Here is a 14763-nt window from a genome sequence, read left to right on the forward strand (position 1 = left end):
ACAAGATTATTAGTCTTAAAATAATCTTCAACCATGCATAAAATTTAAAAAGGAGAATCAAAACTAATTTGTTAATGAACCCAAGCACTATAACATCAGATAGACATTTCAGACACTACATATTACAGTAAGTGTACTCACTGCAAGCGCATTTTATATCTCTCGTAAAAGTAGCGGGCAACAGTGCAATCAATGGTCTGACCAGAGTCCAGCTGGAGTGGGAAGCTAAGACAGACCAGAACAATGACTTTTAAAAAATCCTTACAAAAAAATCCAAAACAAACAAAAACCACTACATCATATTCTTTTCACTTGTCTGTAAGTTCTTAATAAGGAATTAATGAAGCATAGCCATGTACCATCCAAGATGACCAAAGCAGACATGAAAGAGTTATCTCTTTAAGTATTTTTTTTAATTGAAAACTTACTTCTCTCTAACTATTGAACTTTTTTTTTTGTTTGTGTTTAACGCCGTGCCAGCAACTAGGGCTATATCACGGCAACAAAAAGTAATCTTAACTTTAAAAGTTTAGGGACAAGACCTCCCCAGTCATATACTCATGACATTCTTTAAAAAAGTAAACGCAAGAAGTAAACAAAATGTAAAAGAGTGGGTAAAGTGTGAAGAGGAGTGGTGAAGCCCAAAAAGGCCACCAACAAACCAAAAAAACCAAAAGACAACAGTTATCAGGATATAAAATTTCTTAAATCTGATGGTAAAGTTCTATCCTCCTTAAAAATGTAAAGACTGCTGCCAATGGGACAGACCTGAACAAAGAAAACAACGAATTTTCTGTAAAAAACTGCCAATGGATACTCTAGAGGTCAGGACAAACAATCATAACATGTATCACACTAAAACTTCCTTTACACCACGGACAAACTGGTGGTGGCTCACTTCATGAGAGGTGTCCTTGTGTGGCATAGGTGTGTCCTAACTTTTTTCTAGCAAGGACCACCTCCTGCCGCCTCACAGGATGGCACGAAGGTAAGCGGTCAGAAAGACAAGGGTGGCATGTAATTTATTTTGGCCCAGAGTGTCCCAATGGCGTTGCCATAGGGACTGAATGTAGGCCGAGAAGATAAGTTTACAGTCTGATGATACCAACGAGTGTAATTTGTCAGGAGACTGACATGCAACCTTGGCAGCCTGATCTGTTCAAACATTGCCTGAGATACCAGCATGGCCAGAAGCCCAAATAAAAACAATGTCCTTGTTACAATGTATGAGTGCTGCATGAATTGTATGAAACTAGACCATGAGAGGGTGGTTAAAATCATTGAAAAGAAGAGCTTGGAAGGCAGAAAGAGAGTCTGAAATGACCAAAAAGTTGTGCTCCGAAGACCGGTGAACATGCTGCAAAGCTAGAAAGATGGCGTGAAATTCCGCAGTGAAAATAGAGCAGTCATCTGCCAGTTGAACTGAAGCAGACCATTTTGGTTGGCAGGATGGAGCTGCTGCCGCAGTGACAGGGTCACCACTTGGGAATCTGGAGCTATCTGTAAAGAGAGAACAGAATCCAGGATAGTCAGAAAGGAGTTCCTGAAAGCGTTGGAGAAAAATGAGGTCACTAGTGTCCCCTTTTTTTAAAGGATATAAGATCTGTACCAATCTCTGGAACAGGAAGGTTCCAAGGAGAAGATGGTAGTAGAGAAGCTCTGCCTGTTAAATATCTACTCCAGCAGCTTGTAAGTGAGGTGCAACACTGACTGATAATGGCTTTTGCTCCATGGTATAAATGGCATACACGGCAGCATGCTGAGGTCCAAAAACAGACAACTAGTAAGAGCAATAGGATGGTAAGAGTTGGGATCAGAAAGATCCTTGCCAGGTTTTGGGATGGGCAACACGACTGCCTCTCTCCACAAGGGAGGGAAACAGCCGGACAGCCAAATAAAGTTGAAGATGTCTGGAAGGAGAGAGACCTGTGGAAGATGAGTTGATAAGAAATGTTGTCTTGGCCTGGTGCAGAGTCCTTCCACTTCTGAAGGGCCTGCTGCAGTTCAGAGAGAGAGAAGGGTAGATTGCACTTTTCGGAGTTGTCAGAAGAAAAATCACAGCCAGAAGATTCCTTAACAGATTTCAAGTGCTGGAAATCTGGATGAGAAGAAGAGGAGTTGTGAGCAATGGTGGATGCCAAGGAATTAGCAACATCTCATGCCTCTGTGAGAACAGACTCTCCAACCCAACCCAACTTCAATGAGCTGTCAGTGGGATACATAAGGCATGTGCCAAGCTCATTTTGAGGTATGTAACTGATTAGAGAGCATATCAAGTCTATTATCTCTTTTGGTTATGTCATCTGGTAAGATTCAAAAACTACAAAATAATTGTGCTGTTAATGTCTCATAATGAAAAATACTCACTATTTCTCCTAAATCTGTAATGCTACGCTCACTCCAGAATTCTAGCAGTACATGCTATATGCATCACAATATTTCCAATAAAATTATGTTCTTGGTGATTTTTAATGTACATAACAATACAAATAAAAATCATGTTCTAGAGATCACATAAAATAACTATAAATGATAAGGTGAAAAGCTACTCACGACTGAGTCTGAGCGGGACGACGAGTGACATTGCATACACGATACTTTCTTCTCATATTGCCACAGTGAGTGATCTCCACCTTGAGCCCTACAAAAGAACATTTTTATCTCTTTTTTTCTGCATCACAATACAATAAAAATACAGGGGAAATTCAATATGACATCTACAAGTTGTCTGCACAATACAAAATTACATCCATCAAATAGTCTACTTCTCAATGTATTTAAGTGCTGAATGTCCAGTAGCAGGAAAAGATTGAAATAAATGTCTTCTAAAAACATGACAAATGTAAAGTTAAAAGAAAAAAGTCTATTCAAGTCCTACAAACATGAAAAATCCACTTTCTACATTTTACTGTCTATGAACTGCCAACACAAGTTCCAACCTTTTATTTCCTTTGTAAACTTGACACGCTGCGAGTCTGTAAGTGGACGCTTCTGTTCCGCAACATCCTGCATGTCCAGCACTTCACACATGAACTCAATCACTGGCTGTGCCTTGTAAAATGCAGTTGCTGACACTGCAAATAGTTGTCAAAAACCAATGCCTTTAATCACATATCTATTGGATGCACTTGCAACAAAAAGAAAATCTTAAACATGGGAGATTACATAAAGTTACTCATCTGTTTACAAATAAAAACTTCCTGTCTAAATGTCACCTCTGCCATTGATAGATGCAATGTGATTCTCTACATTGTAACAAAAGACTGAAGCTGAAGCTCTAAAATTGGATATCTCCTGTTCTCCGTCTTGCTTTGGACTTTTGACTATACAGGTAGTCCTCGACTTACGACGTTGATCCATTCTTACGCGGCGTCGTAAACCGAATTTCGACGTAAGTCGGATTATAAGTTCATACAGTACTGTACCATAATAACAGTACAGTACTGCAAACACTTAGCCTATCCAAACACCTATCCTAACACAGTACCCTACATAATTATCAATTGACATAAGTACAGTAAAATATTGTGCAGTACAGTACGTTTAATAATGAAATACTGTACTGTAAGAGCTGTAAGAGTAATAAACAGTGTACGATGCTAAACCTCGTAAGTCGGAATGAGCGTCGCATAAAGCGTCGTAACCACGAAACGACATTACTCGAGACCGTCGTAACCCGAGGACTACCTGTACTGGATTTTGTGCCTGCTTTACTGACACTTTATTATTATGTTCTAGCATTGTGGACTATGCATTTTACATTTTTTATTTACAAACCACATACGCTGCTGCATAGATTCTGGATCTATGCGCTTCAGCGATGTCGTCTGGTGATTAGATCTGTTTGTGTCATTCTGCATCTTGCTGTATGTGTGTGGGGCTTACTACTGTCACCTTCACTTCCTTAGTGCCAGGACTGTGCTCTACTCTTTAACCTAACTGTGTTGCTCTAAAACAAATTTGCTATTCTGACAAATTTTCCTTTTTGCTGGCCTACACGTGAAATTCAAGACATTCCTTATGCCGATCCTCACTTTGTGAAGATCAACTTCAAAGTCCAACGCTGGCAGAAAGGGAGTGAGTGTAAATAATGATAAGAACACTTAAACTTATTTTAACTTATTCCAGCATCTATTATTCTTATGTTTGTGTGTTTTTCTTTTTAGTAATAACACTCTAAGCCCACCTTTAATGGTGGGGAAAAAGACTATACAAATTAACTTTATTATGATTATTGTAAATAAAAAATTGAATATCTAGGTCAGGCTGAACAAGTCTGTTACCTCTTTCATTACACACAAGTGCCAAAAGGATTTGTTTACCTCCATGAAATGTATGGCATGTTTACATGCATAAAGGAGATGAATAGCAAATTTTAAAACAAACATGACCTCACTTTCCATAGACTGCATTGTCAGGGTACATCAGTTTAAGGAAATATACTGCTGTCAGAATAAAAGTAAACTAATCAAAGTAATTCTTAAATCCCGTACATCAAGAGTTATAAAAATATACAAATTTAACTTCAGAACTAATAAATTCTTTACACAAGGGTAAAAAAAGAATATCACGTAAATTTTTTTTTTCTAAAGTAGGAAAAGAACAAACCATCTATGTTGAGCATCATCTTCCATTGTGATGGTCGGACACTTTGGTGGAAACCAAACCAGACCTCTCTACCTCCACCCAGAGGATGATCATAGCCTTCTGGGGCAGAGAAGAATGAACGACCCACTGGTGTGTATCTAGAATGAGAATTATACAATATATTAAACTGTGGAAAAGACATTTAAATGACACTATATAGCACATATAAAGCTTTATGAACCATCTTCAAAAACATTTAGCTTAAGCATTTTTTAAAATTACTTAATATTTACCAATCAAGATGTCAAACAACTTTCAGTGGATTATGTAAATTGCCAGAAAAGGAGTACAATATAACTTACGTCATAGAAGGCATGTGTCTCATGACAACATCTAATGCTTGTATTGCCTCGAGAGGGATCTGCCGGGAAACACCTTCCAATGCTCTCTCAAGGTCAAACAAATTGACTTGGTTGACCCAGCGAATGGCCACCTTGAAGACTCTGTCACGGCCTTCTCCAGGCAATGTTACTTCCAGCTCCACCTGCCAATACAGACAGTTCAATGAGATTAAATGCTTTCTGAAAGATGGTGATTGCGATCTTCTGGTGCATATGATGGGAGTGGCATCTTCAGGTATGACAAAAAACATTAAAAAAGGTGATCCATGACTGTTTTTCTAAAAAAACAAAGATTCCATACTTTTAATCAAAACTGTTTACCTTCTCAGTACCAATGGGCAAATGATCCCGACTGTAAAGATTCTTTCTTCCATCAAACACAGGTTTTGTTTTAAAGAAAATCTTCTGCTGGTAGGCTTTTACCATTGTCTCAATGATCTCTCTACAAAAGAAAAGATTTAATAGTTAAGTGAAAATTAAAGATTTAGAGAAATTATTTTCAAACATGCTAGTTACAAAGGCTAAGGACTTCCATCACTGCTCAGGTTACAGAATGCCATGAAGTGATCTGGCATATACAAACACAGGTCAGAGAAAATAAGTATGTCATTTTCATTAGTGCAATGGTAATTTTCTATATCAAGTCCTAATTCTAGATATAAATTCACACATTTTCTTTCAAAATGAAGCTGTTTTCTATAAAATTTCTATTGAAAAGATCTGGTATTGTAAATATATAACAATAAAGCCATGCTCTTTTGAATTCCAGAAACTCTTGATCTCAACACTTTTGAAAGAGAGATAATGAGGAGCGAGCATTCCCATCTATGCACATATTTCTGATATATTGTTAAAGACAGTGATGACAAAAATGAAGAAATACTTTATTTTTTTTACTTCTGTAAGCCAATGATCAATTAAAAATATGTTTGAAGAAATATTAATGTGCTTCTGTTTGAGACAAAAGTATTAAATGAGCTGTGTATTGCTAAAAACTTATTCCAATTACGCATAAGAAGAACTAAACTCTTCACTAAAGGCTGTCAAGAAACCACAATGAGCAGTTAAAAAATGTATGAAGCTTTTAGGTTTCAATGCACAAGACATCATGCCTTCCTTAGAATCACAATAACTACTGAGAAAGCAGTTACCTGTTCACACGTCGAGGACATTTATCAGGGGTGATGCTGACGTCATAGTGATGAATATAACCTTTAGGAATTCGAACCTGAAAATGATTGGCTCGCAACAAGATTGTGCGGCCTTCTGTACCATGGTTAGGACGTGGTGGACAGGTAAAATCTGCAATGTGAGGTGCTGGATGGTGGATGACTGGTGTTGTTGGAGGTGGTACAAGTGCTGTAAAAAACAGGAAAAGCTAAAAATATCATTTATTTAAAATTCCATCTTCCCGCAAGTGTTTTTCTTGAGCTATCCTTTTTAATCTAATGTGTCCATCCACTTGCTTAAACAAACTCATTCAGAGAAATCTCTTCAATGCTATTTCAAAAAGATCTAAACAGATACAGGGGCCAACTTACACTCTGGCTGCATGGGTGGAAAGGTGAAGGGCAGATTAGGCTGTCCTGTAAGCAAAAGAATCAGTAGTTCACCTAACAATGACTGGTCACAGTGGCTTAAGTAATGCAAATTTTTAAATTCATGCCAAACAATATCAATGGTTTTTGGTTCTATACATCTATGCTCTTTTCAAAGGAAGAAAAATATACCAAAGTCACAAATTTTTAAAGTTAAAATGGTCATATGTATAAAATATTAATAAGTTCCTGTTTAGATGCAACACTTGTCATGGGGGGGGGGGAAAAAAACTTATTTATATGGCATCCTAGGGCTGTAAATGACTCTGCATTGCCAGACGCTCTGCTTATATGCTAACTCCTTATTTTTTAGTTTATCAAAAAATGAAGGCCAACTTTACAAAGGTACATAAGATGACATCTACAGAACCTGGCATCCACTCAAAAACTGGACTAAAGCCATGAGAAAGTATAAAATTTGGTTTTTGCTGACCAAGAAAGTAATGTGTCAAGTTATCTTCAGTAACAAAGTTAAAGACTGTTTATAGTATGTCCTTGGCTATATTTGTATTAAATATCATGGCATTTCACACATGTATCTCAAATAATAGCACATAATAAGCCCCACTTTTAAAAAAATATCTTAATTTCTCCATACAAATTGCAAAACATTTTGTATGTAAGAATATTGAGCAACGAAAACAATTTTTTTAATATAATGCCCTTTGTTAATTTTGCATTTTATTTGCTTTAAATAAAAATCAACAAAATTATTTGCTTGTTGTTACTCTATAATTATTTTGTCTTCTTATATGGCAATGGTAGGGCTGCAGACCGCATCTATGCTGATGGCATGCACCTCATTAGCACGAGTATTTGCACTATGAGGCACGCTATTATTTCTTTGGGTTTTGAGATCAGCATCTTTTCTTATTGTTTTTTTTATGTAAGATGCTTTGAGCCTGCATTTGATGGTATTGGGGCGCTGTATAAATCCACTTTATTTATATTTGCTTCGCAAGGCATCTGCCTGTGATGCATGCCATAAAAAGATGCTTGGTTGCCCATATTTACAGTAAAATGTTTTAAGTTCAGCTGATGCTGGAGAAAGGAGTGCTATAAATGTGCTTATTATTATCATATGCCAGCTGGCCAAACAACGAATCCTCTAAACTTGCACTGAAAACGCACTTCTTCCGTAAACATTACTCCTAACCTTTCCCATAATGCTAGTCCTTTTTCACACCCTTCCTTTCGCAATATCATGTTACTCTCAGCTCTTGTTCTTGTTATTTGGTTCCTCTTTGTGTTTTCTGAACTTGATTTTATTCTGTGTTTAGTATGGTTGTTTATTCTTTAATAGTTCATATGTTATTCCTTTGTTCTCCTGTCCCTCGTATGCTGTCCATCTTTCGTTCTTGTTCTTAAGTGCTAAGAGCATGCTCCTTAGGAGTGTGAGTATGCACTTTACAAATTTTGCATTTATTATTATAATGTCTGAAGCAGGCATTTTATTTTTAACACCTTAATTTTCATTGAAAAATAATTAACAGATTAATTAAATTTAAATAAACTTTTAATATTTTGGGTCATTATTATTCAAAGATACAAGTTCCATTAAAAACCGTTCTACTTTTATCTATTTACAAAGTGTAATGTACTGACCCTTAAAAACAAAAAATGAAATGAAGCCATAAACTGTTTGACTATGAATGCTAAACTAGGGCCTTCATGAGAAGCTATCAATATATATGAATGGAAGAATGGTCACTGCTGAAGCCAATACTGTTAATCCAAACGCATGAATAAAAACACACAATACAGACACTAAGAAAGAATATGACAGAATTGATATAAAACACTTATTATCTTCTTTACCTATTTTATAAGCATTAACATAATCTTGACCTCGTGATTTTAGATATAACAGTTCTAAAGAAAATGAGTACAAGTTTTGTATGAGAAAATGTATTAACTGAAAGAAGGTATCCATAAAGTGTTAAGCAAGCAAAGAACGAAAAATGCCGCAAAAGATACTCATGCTAGCCCATATCACAACTGTAAACAAATACAAAGCATACCAGCTTAAACAAGAAAAATATGAGAAACCAAGAAACTACTTCTTGCAAGTATGCCCACAAAGCATAAAAAGCACTTCAGTAACCAAAGAAGCAACCATTTAAAAAGCAAGCAAGCAAACAGATAAAAAAAAAATCCAGAATGTTAAGATATACACCACTGCTGTCTGTAATATGCAATACATCTAAAATGCAGGAGTACACTCTTCTTCTACATGCTACATACACTGCCATGGCAGAACTGTGATTCCACCATTGCTTTTTTTTTTGGTATTAATTTTTGTGCATCTTGTGGTCTCATGTAGAGGGAAAGGAAGTTTGTCTTAAATAGTTTTATAATAAATGGTTTAAACTTTTCAAACTGATCCCTTTATCTTAAGCATTTTGTCAGTGTATAAAATCACCAGTAGTCAAGTTAATTTTGACACGCAGTGAGATTATTAGTAACAGTTATAAATTTTCTAACAGAAAAGATGGTCGGTATATACAAGATTTTGAAAAAGAAGATTCTGATAAATACAGCTGATTTTGTTACAGAACTATAAATATGGGGCAAAAGTAAATGACAGCAGAAGTATACCTACCATTCATCTGTGGACTCAAGAAGGTGTGAACGCCTTGAAAAAGAAACAAATGAACAATATATTTATAATATATTGCTCACTCTACTCTCTTCTCACCACCCCCTCTACTCCTTGACTGTCATTTATGTAAGCCTAATGCATGGCAAAGTACTTTCTGATTCTGAAATTCATGCAAACCAAGTTATTGCCAAAACCTGATGCAAGAAGAGCACGTAAAATGTCTCGTGATTATGGAGAACTGAAAAACAAATGTGATCATGTTTAAAAGTCCAGGTTAATATCTTACTTACACCCTCAGGGTTAGGTTTAAAGGTGGGTGAAAAAACATTTTAAATTTAAAATAGAATAACATATGTACATCATTTTTGGAAAAAAAGTTAAAGATCATCAGGAAAAAAAACAACCAAAATCATTTGTGTTCACAGGAAAGACTTCCTCACATACTTATGCTATTAAAATAGCATCATATTTAATCATGTTGGAACTGTGTGGGTTTTTTAATTATTCGTGATAAAATCTTTTGATAATACTACTGTTGAAATAAAGGTATAACTGGGTAAAAATTATTACCAAAAAATACCAGAATCAGAGTTCTGCCATGCTCCCAATATCCACGAAAGAAAAGGTTAGACCAGCAGGCAGAGGGGTAAAAATATTTTGATTATTAACCTAAAACGTCCAAAAAATTAAAACATAGCAGCTGGCTACTTTCTACACATGCTTTTTTAAATAGAAGGTTTAGGTATAAATTAATGTTCTGCATTTTTGGGAAATATGTTTCCAAAATGACTTAGTCTTCTACTGAGAAAATTTAGAACTAAAATTTTTTTGTATTAGTGCTATTTATGTCTTTCTGCTGCAAATCAATGAAGGAGCAAAATAAATATGCATACAGAAATATAAACATTTACAACTACGTTTGTATCGCTTCTAAACAAGACACAACTTGGTGATCCATGTCTTCTTGAGATACAATATCCTAATTTTTTAAAGCAAGGAAGGGTAAAATGTGGTGGGAATGTGTAAAAACTAAATAGGATGAACAAAATATTATGATCTGTTGCCAAACAAAGAGATCTAAAAAAATTTAAGGGGGACATTATATCAGAATGCAAAGACCTACAACTCTACCACAGCCAAATGTTTGCTAACAAGTAGAATTTTTTCCACTAATTCTCACACTCCTGTTACATTAATTTCTGATATAAGATATTAGTATGACCATCAAGTTTTATATTCTCTATCTAAATTAATGTTTATCTATTTACAGTTAAGTTCTTGTGGGCTACTGTAGTACCATAAAGATTTAGCAGGGAAAAAAAACTACACTCGAACATTTCTGAATAAATCCAATACAAAATAAATAATTGGTGAGTTTAACATACTTTTAATGCATCACATATATGATTTCTTTCTTGGTAAGCACCTGCAAATTAAGTTATACTAGTATAAGCTTAGTAAAATTATTTGTGCATACTGTGAACCAAGCAGGATTTTCTGGAAGCATGGCAGGAGATAAAAGGCTTAATACATTAACTAATAAATGCTTTTTAAAAAAGCCAAAGCTTTCAAGCATTATGATCCAATATCCATGCTAAAGCATGCATCTATTTGACTAGTTTTATTTGCAATTTTTATAAAATATTTTAGACCTTTTTTTAAATTGCTTTCTTTAACATGTTGAAGTAAAATAATTGTTTTCACAAATAAAAAAAAAACTGCCTTATTTTCTATGCAAAAATGAAAGAATTAGCAGCATGTTCGATCTTTGTGGACCAAAAAATAAAAACGAACAACAAAACCTTGGCTATCAAGAAAGTTTTTTTCACAACCTTGACAAAGAAAAACCATTAAAAAATTTGAGATCCAAATCATTTCCTGGCTTCCTTGAAGACTGTGCCAGAAGCATGACATTTGCACACAGTCAGCCACCAATGATCAGCAGAAACTAATGGTACGTAAAAGCAACACTGAAGCAGTAAAATGTTTGTGACTTTCCTCGTGGTTAACAATACAAAATTATTAATCTTCTAAAGTCTGGTGTGCTTGTTATGGCAGTTGGCACATTAAACAAAAGCAGTCTTGAAAAGCGCAGATTAACAAATTCACTATGACAAAACGAGCAAACAAATGCATGATACTTGTGTGTTGCCAGCTTGGTGCAGTCAGTGAAACCATAGAAAGTTTGAAAGGCCAACAACAGAAGAGATCAAACTTTCATCTAAATACAACCGTTTAAGTAATTATGTTCTTCTTTATTAAGCTTATAATGTTTTTTTATTAAGTTCATAATATAGGACTAAGAGATAGGTAAGTAAAAGATTTCTACAGCTAAATAGAACTTCAGAATTTGCTTCAATAACAAACTCATTTCTGAAAGCAGAAAAAATAATTTGACATTATAAGCACATGTAGTACCTAGTACTAATTGTCAGGATATGATCTCTTATGTGAGTTCTAGTGTTTTCTCACCCAGCTTGTTAAAATCCTGAATAATGTAATTCTTAAATAAAAATGACTACGTGCAAGATATTTGTTATAAAATATTGTTTGCTATTTTGCTATAGCAATTAAGTCTTAAGATATTTTTGTGATCTTGGTTTTACAATAATTATCTTCAGTATTTTTACCTCAAAGGACATTCAACACACCACAAAATAAAAGCATTCAACTATGTCTCAACAAGTGACTAGGAGCCCTCCCCAATCAAGCTAGGCAAGCACAGCATAATTTTTCTCTCACTGGATATTGAAGGTGTTTACAACTGCTTCTTATGAAATAAGATACATAAGAATGTCTTAGAATTAAAACAATGCTAGATCCTTCAACACTAGTTCAACCAGAATCACAAGCAAACATTCGTTATTCAAGCCTTTTCCCAAAAGCTTTTAACAGACCCATCAAACCCAAGAAACCAATGAAAGGTTCATTTCAACCTCAGAATAAAAAAGGGTTTAGCCTTTCTGGTCTTTAAGTCCCTAAAAGAACTGTGATAGAAATACTGGGTTCTAAAATGTAACATTTCCCAAGGAAATTTGAGTAGTGCTTGTAAAAAGAAGAGCAAACTCCTTATCTATGGCCATGAAAGCAGAATTGCCATAGTCATTTATATTAATATGTTACATCAGTATTAAAATAATGTACCTGGGGTAGCTATGTAACCCCTATGGTTGCAGTCAGTACAGAGCTTATGTGATGTCCACAATAATCCACGTGAGACGCTTTAATACTATCTCAGCTCAGCTTAAACAAAATTTTCCAGAGCACACATTTTGTCTCTTTTGTCGGTTTTTGTCATCAGGAAAAAACAAATGCCTTCTCAGAAACAGCTGGAAACCTTGGCTCAAAGGTCAGCGCAAAGAAAACGAAATGTATGAGAGTGAACGCCAGAGTCCAAGATAGCATCAAACTAAATGGAGAAGAGATTGAGGAAGTTGACAGTTTCACCTATCTTGGGTCCAAAATGTCAAACACCGGGGATGCGGAGGTGGAGATGTGAGATAACTGGCGAAAGCCAACCAGGCCTTTGCCTCACTAAGGAGCACATGGAAGCAAAAAACATCAGTCAGATAATCAATCTGAGAATCTTTAAGTCAAATGTGATCAGCATCCTCCTTTACAGATCAAAATCATGGAAGATGACCAAAATCATCAGTAACAAGCTTGACATCTTCCAAAACAGATGCCTCGGGCGCATCCTTAACATTTTTTGGCCAAATACCATCACCAACGAAAAACTCCACCGAAGAACTGAAACCGAGCCCATCACCATGCAGGTTCAACAAAGGCGTTGGCTTTGGCAATGGATTGGACATGTGCTCCACCAGCAGACCTCTCCAGAGTCGCCCTACGATGCACCCCAGATGGCCGAAAGGAAACTTGGCAAAGAACAGTGGAATGGGAGATAAAAGGAAAGGGCTGGACATGGGGTCACCTGGAGTGAGTTTCAGCTGATCGAAATCGGTGGAGGACTCTGGTTGAGGCCTTATGTGCAACCTGATGCATGAAGAGGAGTAGATAGACACATTTTGTCTAAGTCTTAGACAAAATGGTGCTGGTTATTTCTGATGAGCATATATTCTTCTATGCCAATAGATAGGGCATGTACTTCATCAATGACAGTCTTTATAAGCATGGCAGAGTATTTCTCTGTTTCCTCAACTTACACCTTCATCAGTAAACAAGAAAATCTGGATCCAAGAACAACTAAAAGGGGGACAAACTGAATGATCTCCTTAATACTACCAACTTCAACAGCACTGCCGTATTTAGTACAATAATTTCATCACGGTTACTTGCAGTAATAAATGATGTGATCGAAATGTTCTCCTTGACTCGTGACGGTGAACACAACAAAACTAAACGTCATTTTTGACAAAGTATAGTATTTCTTTTTTAAGGCACCGCGAAATGTATGGTGTTGCAAAAGATAATTATGAGTGTGAATCTGAAAAGTATAAGCATATTATTATGAAGCATATTTATGATTAAAAGCACAAAAACGACTGAAGTGCAGATCACGTATATACAGTCGTTTTATAAAGTAAAATAAAAATTGCAATGTTATCATGTACAAAGACCTCATCGGACTACTATTGTATTTCCAAATCTTCGATTGTCCAAACCAGCATAACAATATATGGAACCTAAAAAAGTGTTACCTGCAGGCGTTATTGGAAACATGGCTGTATAATAAAAACCAGCAACAAAGTAAAACAAATTCAACTGTTATGTTTTCTGTATAAAAGATACAGACGGACGCCACTTAATTCAACATGGCGGAAACCTCGTTATGGAATCAACCCGAAAAAAAATCGAGTAATATTGTATCTCATGTTTTATATAAATAATAAAGAGCTGCAAGCTTTGGAGCCTCGGTGGCCAAGTGGTAAGGCGTCGGTCTCGTAAACCGAAGATCCAGGGTTCGATCCCCTGCCGGGGCAAAAATAGAAAGTCATATTTTTTCGGTGTTTCATGCTCCGCATTTTGTGCTGGTTCGGTAAGGTGTTTTTGCATTTTCTGTGCCTTCTCGTACTTTATGGACATTTATTTATTATAATGCATTTAACCTTCGACTCAAACAATACGTTTGAGTTTTATATCGGCTCTCTTGCAACGTGTGCCTTTTGAACGTCTGTGTGCAATATTAGCAAACAATTAAACCTCAGCAATAACTATTAGGTTTTATTCGCAAAGCACTTTTTCCTGTCATTTATTATTACTGTATTATGCAATTCTTACCAATCCCCATTGCTCGACAAATGCATGTTCACATGTATATTTTTGTTCTCAACTAACAAATGAAGATATATATATATAAGCAGTGGCGTAGGAAGATGTTCGTCGTTGGGGGGGCAAACTCCCTGCTGACAGTGAACGGCGTTCGCACTCGCACATTTCGTAAAAAATGATGGGGGGGGGGGGGGGGGGTACTGCACGCACGCACGATCTGATCGTCTGAGGTGTTAGAGCCTCCACTTGCCTCAGGGCCCGCTTTTGTGACGGTGATGACCGTCTCCTCTCTGCGTTCCCCTACCTTTCTTCAGTTCTTTGCTCTTTGTGAGGAATTACGTCT

At 36.0% G+C, this 14763-nt stretch overlaps 1 protein-coding gene and 1 non-coding gene across 7 annotated transcripts in view; one reads left to right on the top strand and one right to left on the bottom strand.

Annotated features, from left to right (window-relative positions):
* LOC112563315 (protein argonaute-2-like) overlaps window positions 1-13985 on the bottom strand; it is a 40827-nt gene extending 26842 nt beyond the window's left edge. For 5 of the 6 annotated variants that reach the window (XM_025237193.1, XM_025237189.1, XM_025237192.1 and 2 more), the window contains exons 1-10: window positions 13850-13985; window positions 9189-9221; window positions 6530-6574; window positions 6140-6347; window positions 5310-5430; window positions 4950-5131; window positions 4609-4745; window positions 2940-3074; window positions 2554-2641; window positions 142-225 (exon numbers count right to left, since the gene is read on the bottom strand). In XM_025237193.1, coding sequence (XP_025092978.1) covers window positions 142-225; window positions 2554-2641; window positions 2940-3074; window positions 4609-4745; window positions 4950-5131; window positions 5310-5430; window positions 6140-6347; window positions 6530-6574; window positions 9189-9221; window positions 13850-13871 — 1055 coding nt within the window. In that variant the 5' untranslated portion in view covers window positions 13872-13985. The remainder of the gene's footprint in view (window positions 1-141; window positions 226-2553; window positions 2642-2939; window positions 3075-4608; window positions 4746-4949; window positions 5132-5309; window positions 5431-6139; window positions 6348-6529; window positions 6575-9188; window positions 9222-13849) is intronic. The other variant, XM_025237195.1, reaches the window with a different exon arrangement.
* A 74-nt stretch (window positions 13986-14059) lies between these two features.
* Trnat-cgu lies at window positions 14060-14131 on the top strand. The gene has a single exon. It is a non-coding gene; the product is annotated as a tRNA-Thr (tRNA).
* The last annotated feature ends 632 nt before the right edge of the window (window positions 14132-14763 follow it).

Source organism: Pomacea canaliculata, linkage group LG4, assembly GCF_003073045.1.
Source record: "Pomacea canaliculata isolate SZHN2017 linkage group LG4, ASM307304v1, whole genome shotgun sequence".
Lineage (NCBI taxonomy): Eukaryota > Metazoa > Mollusca > Gastropoda > Architaenioglossa > Ampullariidae > Pomacea > Pomacea canaliculata.